This window comes from Ovis canadensis, chromosome 6, assembly GCF_042477335.2.
Source record: "Ovis canadensis isolate MfBH-ARS-UI-01 breed Bighorn chromosome 6, ARS-UI_OviCan_v2, whole genome shotgun sequence".
Lineage (NCBI taxonomy): Eukaryota > Metazoa > Chordata > Mammalia > Artiodactyla > Bovidae > Ovis > Ovis canadensis.
In genome coordinates, this window is record NC_091250.1 from 118,527,132 (window position 1) to 118,546,280 (window position 19,149).

At 45.4% G+C, this 19,149-nt stretch overlaps 1 protein-coding gene across 7 annotated transcripts in view; it reads left to right on the top strand.

Moving 5' to 3' along the window:
- The window catches only part of AFF1 (ALF transcription elongation factor 1), a 196,140-nt gene that overhangs the window by 85,513 nt on the left and 91,478 nt on the right, over window positions 1-19,149 (top strand). For 4 of the 7 annotated variants that reach the window (XM_069594633.1, XM_069594637.1, XM_069594635.1 and 1 more), the window contains 2 exons: window positions 12,438-12,561; window positions 12,957-13,877. In XM_069594633.1, coding sequence (XP_069450734.1) covers window positions 12,438-12,561; window positions 12,957-13,877 — 1,045 coding nt within the window. The remainder of the gene's footprint in view (window positions 1-12,437; window positions 12,562-12,956; window positions 13,878-19,149) is intronic. The other 3 variants (XM_069594634.1, XM_069594636.1, XM_069594639.1) reach the window with 1 other exon arrangement.

A 19,149-nucleotide genomic window follows, 5' to 3' on the forward strand; every position in this document is an offset into this window, starting at 1 on the left:
TATTTTGTCATCAAATAATAAGGAAGATTGGCAGAATTCCACAGAATTCTGGGTTGTTTGCAACTGAGTAATGCCTGGGAGAGAATCGCTTTAGTCAAAGATGCATTATTTTTAAAATTATTTATTTATTTGGCTGTGCCAGGTGAATGCAGGCATGTGGGATCTAGCCCCCTGACTAGGGATCAAAACTGGGCCCCTAGCATTGGGGCTGTGGTGTCTTAGCCACTGGACCACCAGAGAAGTCCAAAGATGTGTATTAAGCATCACTTTTTGCTAAGCTCTCAGGTATAGTCCTTGTCCTTAAGGAGCTCACAGTCGAATCGGGGATACCTGTCAGACATATACAGTTCTTCTTGGTTTTGTAAACGTAAACACGGGCAGGCTGGCAGTAACAGAGGTACCCCAGAGAAAGAAGTCATTCACAGCCGGAGGTTGAGAGTGGAGGTTGAGACAAGAGGCAGTGATATTTTGGAAGGCTTTAAAAGTCAGGTTAGGAGTTCATTAGGGAACTGGCAGAGAGAGGAGGGCTGTGCTTTCTCCCAGTTCCTTGTGCCCAGAGGGTTGAGAAGTGAGGCAGGAGGCGGAAAGGGTTTTTTTTTCTGGTCCGTGAGAGTTGAGGCTTACCAGTAGAGGCCAAGTAGTGAAGAGTTGCTTGGCACACCCACCTATCAGCTTTAATCCTGTAGGCTCAGAAGGCTTATCAAAGGGGTGAAGAACGAGATCAGATTCATGATTTTTAAGAAAGAGGCAGCTTTGTGGAGCTGGGTAGCCCAGGATGAGAAGTGAGGAAGTCCACACAACACTTCTTTTTAATTTTGGATGCTTAATTGATTTAATGTCCCAGACATTTTTTTTTTAAGTTGAATATGAATTAAATGAGGCAAGCATTAAAAACAGAACTTTTTAAGCTTGCTTGTCTGCATTCTTTCCTAGTCTGTGACCACAGCATTCTTTTAATTTGTGGCTGTAATGATACAGACGTTGACCAGCCTCATTATTTTATAGGTATGTGATGTGGTCCTTCATGGTCAGTTGAGTGTGTAAGAAGAATGGCCTGGGAATGAGGCCAGAGCTCTGGTTGGTCCTAGTACAGACCAGACTTGCAGTGGAACCGCCGGCAGCTTCTACCCGTGTGTCTGACGGGTGCCGAATGTACAGGGCCTGCCAGCAGGCTGTCAGAGGGGCTCTGACCTGTGGTCAGATCAGTGGTCTTTATAACAAAAGAGAGAGACGTAAATAACTAGTCAGCTGGCAGATTTTTCTCTAGTGAGCCTGGAGCCAGGAGTACTTTCTGTGTGTCCTTCCAATTGACTTCAGCTAAGTTCTCTCGAGGGCCTCCCAGGTGACTCAGCTGGTAAAGAATCTGCCTGCATTGCAGGAGACCTGGATTTGATCCCTGGGTTGGGAAGATCCCCTGGAGAAGGGAATGGCTACCCACTCTAGTATTCCTGCCTGGAGAATTCCATGGACAGAGGAGCCTGGCGAGCTACAGTCCATGGGGTCACAAAAGAGTCGAACATGACTGAGCGCCTGCGCATACACACACACACACACACACACACTCTCTCTCTCTCTCTCAGTCAGCATTTTAGGGAACCCTGCTCAGAGACAAAGTTTTCTGAAATTTGTTAGTAACATGTTCTCAGAAAGTGAAAATGAAGTCGCTCAGTTGTGTCCGACTCTTTGCGACCCCGTGGACTGTAGCCCACCAGGCTCCTCAGTCCATGGGATTTTCCAGGCAAGAATACTGGAGTGGGTTGCCATTTCCTTCTCCAGGGGATCTTCCCGACCCAGGGATCGAACCCAGGTCTCCTGGGTAGGCAGGACACTTTACCATCTGAGCTACCAGGGAAACATGTTCTCAAGTAACATTAAAAACAGATACTTTATTGGGCTTCCCTGGTGGCTCAGTGGTGAAGAATCTGCCTGCTAATGCAAGAAACATGGGTTCAATCCCTGGGTCAGGAATACCCCCTGGAGAAGGAAATGGGAGCCCATTCCAGTGACTCCTGCCTGGGAAATCCCATGGACAGAGGAACCTGGTGGGCTACAGTCCGCGGGGTTACTAGAGAGCTGGACACGACTTAGCAAGTCAGCAGCGACAAAGTACTGCCGGCATTTTAGGGAATGCTTCTTAGAGACTGAGCTTACTGAAATTTTTCAGTAACAGGAAGATTTGTTCTTGTTTCAAGTAACACTAAAAGTTTAATGGATGGATGATATGCATCGTTAAAATCTTCGAGCTTGGGAGTGATTTCTTTTCCGTGGTATGGTTTGTGTAACTGTGTCATTGACAATGATGGCCTTCCTCGGTCAGTACTATTTTTTGTTTTTAAAATGTGTTTGGAAGGTACGGGCTCGGTGCACTATATCATGGGGTGCCTTGGCCCCTCCGTCTCTTTGCCCCTCATCCCACTTTGGTTGGGGCGGTACCTCCCTTCCCATACGGCTTCCCCCACCCCACTTTTTTTCCCCACACCCCTTTTAAGACCGTTTAGTGAGAAAGGCAGCCTCCTATTCTTTCCCATCTACAGGGTAAAACAATGCCCCTCAAAATATGTTTATATGATTTATTTACTTTTTATTTTTTGGCTGTGCTGCAGGGCTTGCAGGATCTTAGTTCCCCGACCAGGGGTTGAACCTGGGCCTTCAGCAATGAAAGCTTGGAGTCCTAACCACTGGACCACCAGGGAATTCCCTCTATGACTTATTAAGCACAAAATGGGTTATAGTTGACAGTACTCCAAGTGAAAAATAGCAGCTGCTGGTGTTTGAACTTTGAAACAGTCTTCAATGCAGTTTTATGAGGAGGCGTCTATAATGCTTATTTAGCGTTATCTGATACTTACACAAGGATCCAAAGTGAGTTTTCAGAGGTTCCAGGGAGAGTTATTGGAGAAGGGCATGGCAACCCACTCGTGTTCTTGCCTGGAGTATCCCATGGACAGAGGAGCCTGGTGGGCTACAGTCCACAGGGTCACAGAGTCGGACGCAACTGAAGCGACAGCATTCACACAAAGGGAGGGGTTATTGCCAAAAAGGTCACCACCCCAGTATTTCTTTACTGTTGATCTTGATTTGTTATATGGTTATGCAGTTCTCTTGGTTTTAATTAGAACTTTTAATTATACAGTGATTAATGAATACTGCCTTGTGAAAAGCATGTTAAAACAGAATTTTGAAGCAAGATACTCCCTAAACCCTATCCCAGTACCTCCTAAACACTACCCCCTCCCCCTCCCCTCCCAACCCTGATCTGGTGTTCCTTCTGGATAGAATTTTGTAAAGTGTATCTTTTCAGACCTTTGCTCCACATTAGCATGCCTGCAGAAGCACCTGGCAGATTCCTTTTTATTTATTTTTTTCTCAGCAGATTCATTTTGAAAAGTAAATTAGCATGTCTCTTATCAGAGAAGTGGATTGAGTCATCTGTTTCCCTCCAAGTTTGCCCATCCGAGGCTTTCTCAACCTAAAACTCAAAGAGTGTGCCTTTAAGGTATATAAAGTATCTTAAAGGTTGATTGAATTTTGCAAAATGGAAATACATGCAGCTCTTTCAGTATTTTAATGAGGCTAAGTGTTTTGTGGTGAGCAGTTAGCTTGAGATGATCCCCTGGGAGCTTTTCCAGGGAAACAACTATGACATCGTACTATTTTGTCATTTCACTTTGGCTGATACTGATTTTTTAAAATATAAAAACAGATTTTCTTTTAGGATTAAGTCTCTGTTTTTTTTTGTTTTTGTTTGTTTGTTTTTTTCTTTGTATTTATTGTGTGTATTGAGTGGTAGGAGAGGTAACGAAGGGGAAATCCTTGCAAAGTTTAGCTGAGTGATTTTTATTATGAGAAAGCCTGTTGTGAATTCTTCCACGTGCGCAGAGAGGGCGATGAAAACGTGCTTCTTTCTTTGAGGCCAAATTTCTTCTACCTTAATACGTGGAGCCACTTTGATTTCTCCCTTTAAAATGTCTTTATGGGGGAAAAAAGGTCTTTATGGTATGGTTTAAGGACAAGAAAAAGATTGGACATTTGGTTTGTAAAGCGAGATATTCAAACTGTTCTCTGATCCCCGGATTGTAGGAATAGAGGACATGGAAACAAGAGGGTCAGAAGATGGACTGGAAAAGTCAGTAGGGGTGACTTTCAAACAATGGAATTGGCCAAAAAATTTGGATATTTGTTTAAGATGTTAGAGAGAAATCGGAATGACCTTTTTGGGTAACCCCCAAAAGTCACTCACACAACGCGTAAGCACCCAAGCCTGCTGTCTTTTTTGCCCATCATCGGTGGCAGAGGTCTCTGCTCTCTAAGCCAAAGTCGCCTGTCTTCTGTGCGTTTTGCTCTGTCCTTTGTATGTTCGAATCAGAACGGCATAGAGCTTCGCAAAACAGTGAGGAGGCTCATTCCTTTCGAGAATGAATGCACCCTGTCGATTTCCAGATTTCCCTCTTCGACACCCAGGAAGATAAATACACAGGAGAAACAGCGCTCTGTCCTCCGAGGGAGAATTAAACCTTTCAACGTGAGTTGGTCACATCCATCACAGGGAGGTCTGTGCGAAGTGACCAGTCAAGGGTGATAAATGGGTAGTCAGCTGTGCACGGCCTGCCCCATGGGCCGAGTTGCCATGGCAGCGCCTGGTGGCATTCGGCCCCCTGCGTGCCTAACCTAGATTAGCAGCAGGGCCCGTGGGCTCAGCTGGGGAAGGTGCCTCCAGCCAGACGGCGGCAGTGCGCCTGGCACCCCAGGCCCAACCCAGGTCTTCCATTCCCTTCTTCCACCTAAGCAGGCTCTTTTCCTCTTTTAGTGCCAGGGAGCGAGAAGGAGGGGGCTCACTTCTCGCCAGTCCTTCAGGAGCTGTGGTTTCTTTTTTCTTTCTTCGTGTTCTAACACAGGGGCCCAGACCCCAAAGGAGAAGCATTTGAAAAGTGGGAGTCAGTGGGCCCTGACAGGCCTCAGTGTGGGGTTGACCGAGTGGCTGCTTTTGGGTGCTGACTGGGCAGCTCTGACTTCCTCAGGGGTCTCCCCAATCTCTCTGGAAGTGAGTGCACCCTAGCAGCTTTTGGCTCTCCCAGCTTCCTTCGGGTTCCTGGGCTCCTTCCTGAAGGAGAGGGCTGGAATTCTGTCAGCGCGGCGGGGATGCAACCCACCTTAGCAATGGCTTGTGGATCTCATGTCACTGTTCTCTCGCCAGGCACTGGAAATTAAAGTCTGTGGTTTCTTCCTCTGGCAGTCTTTCTATTTCATTTAATTAAAAAAAAAATGCGGTAGAGGAGGTGGTTTAATGCATTTTGCAGAAATCTTTCTGAGACATCCACGTTGAACCTTTTCAGACAGTGGACAGTAGTGCGTGACCCAAGAACTGGGTGCTTGTTGTCGCTCAGTCATGTCCAACTCTTTGGGACCCCCACGGACTGTAGCCCCCTAGGCTCCTCTGTCCGTGGGATTTCTCAAGCAAGAATCCTGGAGTGCTTTGCCATTTCCTTCTCCAGGGGATCTTCCCAACCCATGAATCGAACCGGCGTCTGCTACATCGGCAGGCAGCTTCTTTTCCACTGAGCCATCAGGGAAGCCCCAAGAACTTGGCTACTGCTGAGTAATTCCCTATCTAGGAATGTTTTTACGTGCTTTTGGTGGAGCTCACGAATATCTGCTGGATGGTCAGACTTTGCACCCCCCACCCCAGGGGCACTTCAGCACGTGGGCTTGTTTTCGAATGCAGTCAACCGCTTCTAATCACCATGTGACTTGTTTCTCGCCCCCCAGGTGAGGACTCCTGGGCTGACCGGAAAGCTGGCACTGAGGCCCTAGGAACATGGCCTAGGTCAGCCGACCAGAAGTTAATGGGACGGAGCCCAGGGTCGGGCATATAATGGCTACTTTAGTGCAAGTTTATTTACAGTAAGCCTGTTCTTGAAAGAAATTAACGTAAAGAGCCCCTGAACACATTAGAGATGACTTGAGAATCCAGAGGTTATTATGGGGTCAGTGACCTTAACTCTGTGAATTAAAAAACGCTCTAACATAAGCATTGTAGCACAGATTTTATAATTTGAAGAGCCACTTCATGCTGTCATTCCCCCTTCCACCATCTCTTTTTTCCCCTTTCCCTCCCTCCCCTCTCCTCCCATTCCCAGGGCCCACTTATTGGGTCCTTAGGCAGGGACAGACGTGTGTGAATACGTTTAACTGAATGAACATATGTGTTTTATGGTTCCAAGATGCTCCACCGGCAGGCATAATACCCAAATTGTTGATATGTACCTCTGAGACTAAGGGATTATAAGAAATTATGTGTGATGCATGCGTGCTAAATTCAATTCAGTCGCTCAGTCGTGTCTAACTCTTTGCGGCCCCATGGACTGCAGCACACCAGGCTTCCCTGTCTATCACCAACTCCCAGGGCTTCCCTGTCCATCACCAACTCCCAGAGCTCACTCAAACTCATGTCCATCGAGTCAGTGATGCCATCCAACCATCTCATCCTTTGCCTCCCCTTCTCCACCTGCCTTCAGTCTTTCCCAGCATCAGGGTCTCTTCCAGTGAGTCGTGCTCAGGGGTGTCCAGCTCTTTGCAACCCGCCAGGCTCCTCTGTCCATGGGATTTCCCAGGAAAGAATCCTGAAGGTGGGTAGTAATTTCCTTCTCCAGGGAATCTTTCCAACCTAGGGATTGAACCTGTGTCTCCTGCATTGGCAGGTGGATTCTTTACCAATGAGCCACCTGGGAAGCCCGGTAAGGAGTTATGAGTGCTTGTAAATTAGCACACTTTAGCATGCCTTCTTGTTCTGCGCAGATGAAAGCAGCCTGAAGGCTTTGCTGCTGCTGCTAAGTCGCTTCAGTCGTGTCCGACTCTGTGCGACCCCATAGAGGGCAGCCCACCAGGCTCCGCCGTCCCTGGGATTCTCCAGGCAAGAACACTGGAGTGGGTTGCCATTTCCTTCTCCAATGCATGAAAGGGAAGTCGCTCAGTCGTGTCCGACTCTTAGTGACCCCATGGACTGCAGCCCACCAGGCTCCTCTGTCCATGGGATTTTCCAGGCAAGAGAACTGGAGTGGGGTGCCATTGCCTTCGGAAGCTTTGCTAGCTAAACAGTAATTCAGAGCACAGGCTTTGGTGTCAGGTGACCTGTACTTAAATTTTAATATTAATATTAATGATAGCAAGATCATCTCTGAACCACCCCCCTTTTTTTTTCTACCTGGGGAACAGAGTTAATGTCTCCTTCTCACAGAGCAGTTGTGAATATTAAATAGACTGACGCAGTGTCCCTAAAGCAGTACCCAATGATTGGCCTGTGCTAAGTGAGGGCCGTCCTTGGCTCTGCCCCTCTCAGCCTCACTGTTATTTCTCTAGGTGAGCCTGAAGCAGTTATAGAGCCCCTGAAGAGTGTGCTCTCTCATACTCTCCAGAGCCACGTAGAAACTTGTTCAACGTGCAGGCTTCAGGTGCCGCATCAGATTGACTCAATCAGAAACTCTGGGGGCAGGTCTCTGAGGTCTGGGTTTGAACAAGTCCTCCGGGTGCTTCTGATGCTCACTGAAGTTTGAGTACCTCTTGTCTAATGCAGAGAGCTGTGAAGAAATCAGTGAAGGGGAACGTGTCCCTTGGTGTCTGCTGGGCGTGGTGCCAGGACCCCCTTTGACGTCAAATTCCCCGGATGCTCAAGTCCCTCATAGGAAATGGCCTCCTATGGTCCCTCCAAGTCTGAGAGTTTCTCATCTTCAGACACGAAGGACCAGCTGTAAGGCAGTTGATGTGAATAGTGATCAAGTCTAACAAGATTGATGTAGGGATAAAGTGATCCTGTGAGAGCAAGAATGCATCCCTCCCCCTACTTCATGCCAGAGGAATAACTGCCACCTTTAATTAAGAGAAATGGTAGTCAACTTGTAATTATTCAAAGGTAATTACAGAGTTTATGAATCACGTAGGACATTTACTGCTTCCTAAAATCCCCTCATTTAAAATTCTTCCATCCACCCCCTCCTTGCTTGCACCTTGGTTTAAAACCAGTGATGTGTAAGATGCTGAACAATGGTTTACTCATGTTACTTACTGAGTTAATGTTTTTAAAATGTAAACTTCTCCTGATTTCAACAGGAAACCAAGAAAAAGAAGATATTCATGAGAAAATGTGTCCGATGACTTTAACAAATCATTCCTTAAGCCACTGGAAACTTCGTTGTTGTTTAGTCACTAAGTCTTGTCTGACTCTGTGCCTCCATGGACTGCAGCATTCCAGCCTCCTCTGTCCTCCACTGTCTCCTGGAGTTTGCTCAAGTTCACGTCCATTGACTCAGTGATGCCATCCAACCATCTCATCCTCTGCTGCCCCCTCTTCTTTTGCCTTCCATCTTTCCCAGCATCAGGGTCTTTTCCAGCTGCAAACTTGATAAGTAAAAGCCGAGTAAACCAGAAAGCCACCGGTATGACTGACAAAGTCCTGTTAGTTACAAGAAACTAGACATTCTAGGAAAATGAGGACTCACAGTTTGCCCTGTGTTGTCTTGGCTGGTCACTTCCTGTCTTTTCTGCCTTCCTCTGCCCTGCCCAGGGGCCTTGGTGAGCAAGACCCAAGAGGGAGTTGCCCAGTAGACAGTGTGGGTGAGAGTGAGTTTTCTCTCACCAAGTTTAGACTTCATAAAACTCATCCTACCGGTGACACCTGGGATGGCTTTTCCCCACCTCACTATTTTGGGGTTTCTTAGTTGAAGGGTGATGGTGAATAAGAAAAAAAACATTCAAAGTTCATCTCAAAACTGACGTAGGGGGGAAAAAAGCGCCCAATAAAGTCTTTTAAAAGCCTAAAGAAAAAAAAATTGCTGTAATATTACATATGTCTGCCAGTGAAATCTGGGTGTGTCTTTTGAACCTGTTTTTTTTTTTTAAATTAATGAAGTAAAACCTTTAAGCAGAATCTTTAGTAGAATTTCTTCCCAGTAGGAGATGTGCGCCTCAGTTTTTGAATCACGAGCCAGTGTTTGGAATTTTGTAAAATCGGGTTCTTCTTATTTATGTAGCAGCTTGTATTATTTTGGAATAAAAATCTAGAAGCATGGTAAAAACACTTAACTGCTGAGATAAGACTGAGATAATTGATTTAAAATGCCTTTGTAACTGTAAACCAGTGTAGCTTGCCTTCACGTGCATGCAATTGACAGGGAACATAAGCAAGGACCCTGAGCAGCTTACATTGTTAAGGCACTGCTATTACCCATGCTCGGTGTTCAATCCAGGACCGAGAATTTTGTCATTTAGGGTTCCCTTTCTTAAGACAAAGGTAGCAATTACTCAGAAGTGGGCAGAACTCTTATAACAGAGCCACGGGCTGTGAACACTCATAAGCAAATCAGGCTCTAGAAACTCCACTGATGTAACCAGCAGAAGCAGACAAGGGAGAACTCCCTCTGTGAGGAGAATAGCAAAGCAGACAGCCTTGCGGAGCTGCTTCCCCTTCTCCGTGCACCCGTGTAGGGTGTCTGTATCAGGTAGCTTTGCCAAAGAGAAGCTTGGGAATTCAGGTTGTACCGAGGACTTGTGATATGCCCCAACCTTCCCTGCAAACAAAGTGGCCGTGAAGCAAGTTTGAAGGAAAAGCTACTTTCTCATCAACCCTCTTAAACTTGGCTCCCATAGTTGGATGCTGATGCTACATGGTTCTTTTTCTTGTTGTTTTTCAGCCAACAAGGATCACCAAGATCATAAAACAATTGCAGGAATTCTTGAGTGGCCAAAAGGTCCATTATGCCACTGTCACCCAGAAATACGTCTGTCTGACATGTGTGAGGTTTAAACTCTTATTAAAGAAGACTCCAGAAACCAGTTTCTGGTTTAGTTTTCCATAACATTGACTCACATAAATATTCACATTGTTGTTCTCTTAAAATCTGATATCAAAATACCCCATCATCTAGGAAAAGTTTGTGCTATCGTGGTCCGAGCAGGTAATTCTTTACTACATCCCAGTGAATGCAACCAGGTAGGTTAGCTCCTGCCATGCCACCCCCTCCACCCCCCGCCCCAGCCTATAGATTGAAAGCCTATAGAAACAGCAGAGTCATTTTTTAGTGATTATAATTTTTTAAACACTGTTCTTACATGTGTCTGTCAGAGTTATATTTTAAAAGTTACAAGTAATACACTGTAAGCATAGTGACTGTTTTTAAATTAAAAAACATTGAGTGTTTAGCTTGTGTGCAGAGTGCTCTGCATTAGCACCAGGAGACAGAAAAATATGGGAGGTTCTATTATGATGGGTCTTCCTCTTTTTAAGGGGAAAGGGGAAAAGAAAGGGAGAACCACATGCTATATCGTCAGGTGGATTGGAGGAAGCCTCGAGGGTGGGTGAAATTGGAGTCACTCCAGATAGTTGCTGGTAGTTGGAAATCGGAGCTAGTGTATGTGGTTGAGAGAGAAGCAGAAGAAATTCATGTAATGAAAATGAAAGCATCAAAGTCCACAGTATCACTGAGGAGCAGGGAGTAGTCTGGGGTGCCTGGAATATAGAGGTGATTTGCAGGAGAATCATACTTTGTGGGTACACTGGTCCTGGGAGAATTGTTATCCTTCAGTGAAAGAGGGTTCTGGGGGAGGGGGGATTAAAACAGGAGGGTGCCCTTGACCAGATGTGTTTGGGAAATGGACAAGGCTGTCAGGTAGAATGCACATGGTGGGCCAGCTGGCTGGCAGCGAGGCCATTTTTGGGGTCGATCTAGATCACGGAGTTTTTAATGCCAAAGCAAGGGTTGAGAGTTGATTCTGTAGCAGCAAAGAGCCATTAAACACTTGTTATTTTAAAATATGGGTAGTGACATGAGAACCAGAGCTTTAGGTCTGATTTCTTTCTGCAAGAAGGCTAAATTAGAGGGGTGCAGTGTAGGGGAGGCAGGGAGACCAGTAAGTAGGCTCAGGTCAGGGAAATCAGATAAGTCCTGAGAGAGGCCGAGAAGGGGGTGGAGGGGAGGGTGTCCAACAGCAAGGCTGGAATTTGTAAGGCACATAGTGCCTTGGAGAGACAGCTGAATATTTTTTAATTTATTCAGATAATAAACTGGGGTTTCAGTAGATATGCTAAAACATAGCTGTGAGGGCAGAAATCTTCCAATAGTTTTTTTTTTTCCCCCTAGATTTTTTGCTTTTGTCTGTGCGGGGTCTCCCTTGTTGAATGGTCTTTTCTCTAGCTGTGGTGTGTGAGTTTCTCATTGCAGAAGCTTCTCTTGTTGTGGAGCAGGGGCTGTAGGGCATTTGGGCTCCAGGAGTTGTGGCTCCCGGGCCCTAGAGCATAGGCTCAGTAGTTGTGGTCGACGGGCTTCCTTGCTCCGAGGCACGAGGGATCTTCCCGGGTCAGGGATCGAACCCATGTCGCCTGCACCTGACAGGTGGATTCTTCACCACTGGGCCACCAGGGAAAGCCCCTCCTTGACAGTTCTTATTTTCATTATTCTTACATATCACATGTGGGGTTGGGATGGCCTGACCTCAGTTCCGACCTAAGGCAAGCCCACTTCTGGTTTATATGCTAAAACTGCAGTCTTGTAGGTTTCCTTTTTTTTGTGATTTGTTTGACAGATCTTAACCCCTTTGGTGCCAGGGCTGATGATTCAGGATACATTTTTATGTGGTTTAAGTTGGGCCATCAGATTATAGGTTTCTCCGTGGTAGAGCTGACATCTAAAATCGGATTTTCCCATCCTTGACACTTGAAATGAGAAATAAAAACTATCTTTTCAGGTTTACATGCTAAGACACTTCCAGGAGAGTGGGCTGAAAAGAAAGTAAATGCTGTTTTGGGTGCCTGGTAATCTTTTAATTATGAAATAAGTCCTTTGATTTTAATCTTCCAAAATGTATAATACTGATCCAGGAAAACAGCCTTTTTAAAGTTCACATCCTGCTGACTTCTTCAGATGAAAAGCTTCCACCTCTACCTGCTATTTTGCAGACTGGAAGCAAAAATATCATTAATCTTGTCTCAGTTCCCCCACTGACTATAAAAGTCTGTTCCGTTTGGAGTCAGTCCTGAGCCACAAAGGCAGGCGGGCAAAATGAATGCTTAGGTTTCCAGAGCCAGGACCAGAGCTGGGGGGTCATAGCCAGTTAGTTGACTGTGGCCTGAATCAAGGAGCAGGATGAAACACTTGGGCTTTCTTTCTTTCTTTTTTTAGGATTTGTTTTTATTTATTTGTTTGGTATGCAGGCTCTTTGTTTCAGCATGCGGGATCTGGTTCCCTGACCAGGAATCGAACCAGGCCCCCTGCATTGGGAACTTGGAGTCTTAGCCACTGGACCTCCGGGGAGGTCCCTTGGGCATTCTTTAAATCCGCTCTCTGTTGTCACAGCTTTTTGAGCTGTCCTTGCCTCCCTCACAAACGTGCGTGCGCAGCAAAGCTTGGATACTGATAAACTTTGTTTGTGTTCTTTTGTGGCGTCTGAAGCAGCTTGTACAATGAAGACAGAAACCTACTTCGAATTAGAGAGAAGGAAAGACGCAACCAGGAAGCTCACCAAGATAAAGAGGCATTTTCTGAAAAGATCCCCCTCTTTGGAGAGCCATACAAGGTATTTCTTGAATACGGGAAAGTCTGATTTATCAGCATGTTTGACTTTGTGTTGAAAGTGAGTCTGAACAAGTGTCGCAACTGTGGAAATAAGACAGTTATCCTGAAGGTTGTTTTTGAAGACAAAATATAAAAGTCCTCTGAACCTCATTAATCAAAATGATCAAAGTTTGTGGTTTTCTTTTGTAATGTTCATCTCCTGTATTTAGTAATATTTGTCCATGGCAGGCTTCTCAACAGGGGAATTGAGTTAAAGTTGCATGTTAAATTCTGTGTTACACATTATATTGAGATGTTTCTTTTCTAACGGCATTTTGTAATGTGGTTTACTAAGTGGTGATTTCCCTTCTCCCTTTGTCCCTTAGTATCTAACTCTGCTGTCTTCTTTTTTTTCAGACAGAGAAAGGTGATGAGCTATCCAGTAGGATACAGAACATGCTGGGAGACTATGAAGAGATGAAGGAGTTCCTTAGTAGCAAGTCCCACCCCCAGCGCTTGGATGCTTCCGAAAATAGGCTGGGGAAGCCGAGATACCCTTTATTTCCTGAGAAGGGGAGCAGCATTCCACCCCACTCCTTCCATACCAGTGTCCACCACCAGCCTGTTAACACTCCTGCCTGTGGACCACTTCCTGATGGTAACATCAGCCACCACCCAAGGATGGCACAGCCAAGAATGGAACCAATGCCAAGTCTCCACGCCAAAAGCTATGGCCCACCAGACAGCCAGCACCTGACCCAAGAGCGCCTCGGTCAGGAGGGGTATGGCTCTAGTCATCACAAAAAGGGTGACCGCAGGGCTGATGGAGACCACTGTGCTTTGACAACAGACTCCGCTCCGGAGAGGGAGCTTTCGCCTCTGCTCTCTTTGCCTTCCCCAGTCCCCCCTTTGTCACCTGTACATTCCAACCAGCAGACTGCTCCCAGGATGCAAGGAAGCGGCAAAGTTCCCAGCAGTAGCAGTAGCAATAAAGGCTACTGCCCGGCCAAGTCTCCCAAGGACCTAGCCATAAAGGTGCATGATAAAGAGACCCCTCAAGACAGCACAGGGGCAGTGGCCAGCCTTGGGGTAGCCCCTCCTCAGCCACCTTCTCAGACCTTCCCCCCGCCCTCCCTCCCCTCAAAAAGCCTTGCGATGCAGCAGAAGCCCACAGCTTATGTCCGGCCCATGGACGGTCAAGACCAGGCTCCTAGCGAGTCTCCTGAACTGAAACCCCTGCCGGAGGAGTACCGGCAGCAGACCTTTGAGAAATCAGACTTAAAAGTGCCTGCCAAAGCCAAGCTCACGAAGCTGAAAATGCCTTCTCAGTCAGTTGAGGTGAGTGGAAGTTCATATCTGGGGCGATTCCTGCAGGAAGGAAGATTTGAGGGGGTAGTTTTCAGGGCAGGGGTGTCCGTGGCCTTTGTAGAGGGAGATTCCTTCCTGGCTTTAGGATCTTGCTGGCACACAGGAAACTCAGGTCTGAGGTGGATTACTGATGACATACTGAAATGTGATTTGTAGGAGGTTTTGAAAAATCCTTTTATTGAGCTGTGATTTACACACAGTAAAACATAGAGATGGTTAGAGGACTGTTTACTCTGTTTTGAAAAATGTGTACATCTCACAAATGTATATGCCCCTACAACCCACAACCCAGTCAAGGCAGAGGACAGTTGTATCATGAAAGTTTCAGAAAGGTTTTGAGCTGTATTTGATATTTTTGACTTTGTGGTGCGGGGGTGTGGCACTGACTTCATTAAAGAAAATATAAAGAAAAAAAGTGTTCTGGTTGATGGATCCTCTGCCCCAGTTCGTTTTTCCTTAGATCCAAACCATAAAAAAGGGAAAACAAGAGGTCAAAATGTTGAAGGCTAAGTATTAATTTTTCAAGATTTGTTCCCTGTAAATTGTAAGAAACTTTGAAACTAAATTTCTGTTCTATTTTATTTATCACCTACAAAAGAAGAGTGGGGGTGTGGTGACGTCTCATTTGAGAGTGAGTCACAGATATAATACAGAATGTTATTCAACGATGGCTTTTTGACGAAAGCAAAACACTCAATCTTTTTCAACAAAGAAAAAAAATTCCTTTTTCTGCTCTTTTGACAAATGGCAGTGTGGTGCTTGAATGAGGAGAATCAGAGCACCCGCTCTAGCACTGCAGTTCCAAATTAGCACCAGTTATTCAAGTTCAAAGTGAAATGTTTGAAGTGAATTTATTTTAGCACTTATCTGTTAAGGTAAAACCTGTGGTTCAGTTGCATGTATAAACATTCTAATTTGCATATCCATTGCCCAAAGACGTGCTTGTGTGTGGGTGTGCACATCCACATACCAGTTTTACGTAGTGTTGGAAGGTTAAAAAAAAAAAGAGAAAAAGACTCCAGGATCCTCAGCTAGAAAGATAACCCTTATCTTGAAGGAGGAAAATCTGTTTCTTTGTGACTTCAGCTTTTGGTTTAGAAGAGGTTAGGGTTCTGGCCACAGTTAACTCTTGAGGTGGAGTGTCTCAGGATATCTTCGAAATGTGACTGGTTTTCGGGTTGAAGAAAAATTAGAAATGGCGGGGGTCGGGGGTGGGCGGAGGGGATGGTAGAAATGCCCAAGATGGCAGAACTTTCCTTTTAACCTGACAAGTTACACACATTCACTGCTCTGAGGCATTTACTGAACATTTTGTGCTGGGATGAGTGGTGGGGAAGAGCAGAGAATGAAGGTGGAGAAGAATAGAGGTCTCTCCTGTGATCAGTCATGTCTGACTCATGGTGAGCCTGTGGACTATAGCCCGCCAAGCTCTTCTGTCCATGGGATTATCCAGGCAAGAATACTGGAGTGAGTTACCATTTCCTCCTCCAGGGGATCTTCCCGACCCAGGGATTGAACACATGTCTCCTGCATCTCCTCCATTGCAGGCAGATCCTTAACTACTGGGCCACCAGGGAAACCCCTATGGTCAGTCAGCCCTCCTTATAATTCAGAAAGAACGTATTGGAGTTCTCTTCGCTTTTTTATCAAATAAAGACTGTTATATTTTCCTAGTTTTTTTTTAAAAAGTTAAGGGGAAAATTTGACTTTTTTTTTTTTTCCTTCCAAAAGAAAACTAAGCAACTAAATTTTCTTTAAAACAATTTTAAGGCAAATTAACAAGTATTTGCATTGTCTACCAAATGCCCAGTCATATGGGTAAGCCCAGGGTGGGTCCCTGCCCCAGAGAGAAGGCAGGCTAGTGTGAAGGTCGGCCTGCACATATGACATAATTCAAGAACTGTCTGCTACTAGGTACATAGAGAAAGTCTCAAACTTCAGCCTTAAGATTGTGAGCCCATGTAAATTCAGCCAGCAGGCTTTCCTGTAGACTTTTTAGGTGAGAGGATGGCAGATAATGTTTTGCTTTATTGGTTTAAAAAAAAAAAAATGATAAGGCCAGTTGAGATGTCTCCAGGGTCTTAAAGCTCCTTGGACTTAATACATATTTCAAACATAGGAGCACATTAGATAGCCCTTGCATATTTTCTTTTTAACTTGTTTTTAATTGGGTAATTGCTTTACAGGGTTGTATTGGTTTCTACCTTAAAACGAATCAGCCATAAGTGTACATATTCTTGCATATTTTCTGAGTAGATGTTTGGAATGAACAAAATCCTCCATAGGTTTGGTGATAAGAGAACGGGATTTTCTTTTTTTTTTTTTTTTGATCTGCTATCAACAAATGAGTAGATTTCAATTCAGCCTGTGTTGGTAGTCAGCCTCCATTTTAACGTAGTAGCTCTGTCCGGCCTCTGAGCGGCGCTTTCAGGCCAGTGGCAGCTGTGGTGCCAACTGTCTTGGAGCCCCTGGGTGGTGTGGTGGCATGGGAGGATGGAACTGAGGCTTGGGCAGATGGAGGGCTCTGGGCAAAGAACTTGTAATGAAGGGAACAGTCTGGGGAGCAGGAATACTGGTGCTCTCTGGCTAGATTTTAGATTTGTTTTTAGCTCTTTTAAGTAAGATCTTGCATTTCACAGACTTACCATTTATTTTCTGTTCATAGACCCAATAAGATGACAATTCTTAATGGTTTTTAAGACATATAGATTGGATTTAGAAATCTCAAATTTTAGTATTCTGGTGAATCAAAGAAAAGCATAGAGGATGGGGGACAGGAAAAAATAAAAGCAGAGAGCTAACCCCAGAGCAGGTAAATTCTGAATGTAGAACAAGAAAATAAGCAACCTCTTGGGCTGTTTGTGGCCTTGGTGCAGAAGCACAGAGAATACCAGGGCGGAACGGGAAGTTGGCTGTTGATAGAGCTTCGGGAAGGGACATGGGCATGGCTAAGTGGTTTTCCTCTATTTGCTGAATTTGTCCTAAGGCATGTCGGAGGAGGTTTCCTTTCCTGGCTTTATGAGCATGAGGGTTTTGCAGTTTGTTTCTTTGTTCCCCTTTCCCTACTGCTTCCATCAAACCGTGTTGTTAAAAATGGACCTAAATGGGAAAGTCCTTGTCTGCTTGGAGTCCTTTATTCTCAAACCACGTACATACATATGAGTTTCTTACTAATTTCTGTCCTTCTGTTTCATGGGAAACACTGAGTTTGTATATTTTAGTTGGTTCTCCTAGAAGATGGTATTCCTTTCTGGGATAAGTTATGCTCACGGTTAAAACTTAGTCTTTCCTAAAATCCTACAGGGAAAAAAAATTATTATAGGGTCAACATTCTGACTAAACAGAGGCCAGAGCACACAGTCTGTGCTGGGTTTTTCTCTGGGCATATTGGTTTTAGTTTTGTGTCAACTGGAAGATGTATAGTGGCTTGAAATGACCCATCTGAGGGTACAGCCAGAACTCTGCCATCGCATGTGGATGCCTTCCAGCTGTAGAGTTGCCACTTCAGAGATGGAACTGCCCAGATGGAAGGCTGAGATTCCTTTCTAGTGCTTTTTTACCTGAAGTGAACAAATGAGAGTGAGAGAAAAACCAAGGCATTTCTGTGTGAATGTTCCTAAGCGTGGACCTTGGGCTGGAGCAGGACTTATAAAACAGACATTTTACTGAAAGGGAGAATTAGAGTAAGCGGAGGTAGGCATGTTACATTGTATACTGGATTCAGAATATTAGAATTTTATGACTAAACCTACAGCCTTTTGCAAATAAAGCATAGAAGGGTGAAGGCACTTAATTTTGCTACAGTTTAGTTATTAGCAGAGCCAGAGCTCGAACTCTCAGGTCTACCATCTTTCTGTGTTTTAAATCTGCATGGAGCAAAGTAAGAAAATCAAATAAGATATCTCTCAGTGTTTCTGACTCTTTTCAACCCGCGGACTGTAGCCTACCAGGCTCCTCTGTCCATGGGATTCTCCAGCCAAGAATACTGGAGTGGATTGCCATTTCCTTCTCCAGGGGATCTTCCCGGCCCAGGGATAGAACCCCTGTCTTTCACATTGCAGGCAGATTCTTTACCATCTGAGCCACCAAGTCAGAATGAGAAGCAAATCAGAAAGAGAAAAATATCGTGTATTAACACATATATATGAAATCTAGAAGAATGGTACAGATGAACCTATTTGCAGGGCAGGAATAGAGATGCAGACAGAGAATGGATGTGTGAGGGGAAGAGGGGTGGGGTGAACTGGGAGATGAAGATTGGTGTATATTCACACTATCCTGTGAAACATAGCTAGTAGGAAGCAGCTGTGTAGCACAGGGAGGTTAGCTTGGTGCTCTCTGGTGACCTACATGGGTGGGTTTGGGTGGGAGGGAAGGTCAAGAGGGAGTGGAGCACACACATATATAGCTGATTCACTTAATAGTACGGCAGAAACGAACACAATATTGCAAAGCAATTATACTCCCTCACAAAAAAAATATTCTTGGAGACCACTGGAGAGGGTCTTGAGCAGAAGAATGATACATCTACTTTCTTTATTTTTGAAAAGGATCACTCTGGCTTCTAGGTGGAGAACGGCTTGGAGGAACAAAGGTGACCAAAGTAGGGAGGTCAGACTGTGGGGCTAGGAGATGCCGGTGGCTTGGAGGAGGATAATGGTAGTGGGTGTGGTGAGAAGCGGACAGATTCCAGATATATCGGGCAGGGCTTTGTGATTGAATGGAGATGTGAGTGGGCTTGAGGTGTGAGTGAAAGTGAGACATCAAGGAAGGATCTATTTGGGGGGGGGGGATGAGTGGGGGCAATGCCTTGCAACAAAATGGGATCTTAGAGTTCTGTGACCAGGAATTGAACCCTTGTCCCTTGCATTGAAAGCTTCAAGTCTCAACCACTGGAACACCAGGGAAGTCCTGCTGCTGCTGCTGCTGCTTACTGCTGCTAAGTCGCATCAGTCGTGTCCAACTCTGTGCGACCCCATAGACGGCAGCCCACCAGGCTTCCCCGTCCCTGGGATTCTCCAGGCAAGAACACTGGAGTGGGTTGCCATTTCCTTCTCCAATGTGTGAAAGTGAAAAGTGAAAGTGAAGTTGCTCAGTCATGTCCGACTCATAGTGACCCCATGGATTGCAGCCTACCAGGCTCCTCTGTCCATGGGATTTTCTAGGCAAGAGTACTGGAGTGGCTTGCCATTGCCTTCTCTGAGGGAAGTCCTGAGGAAGGCCTATTAGAAGGGTTTGGATG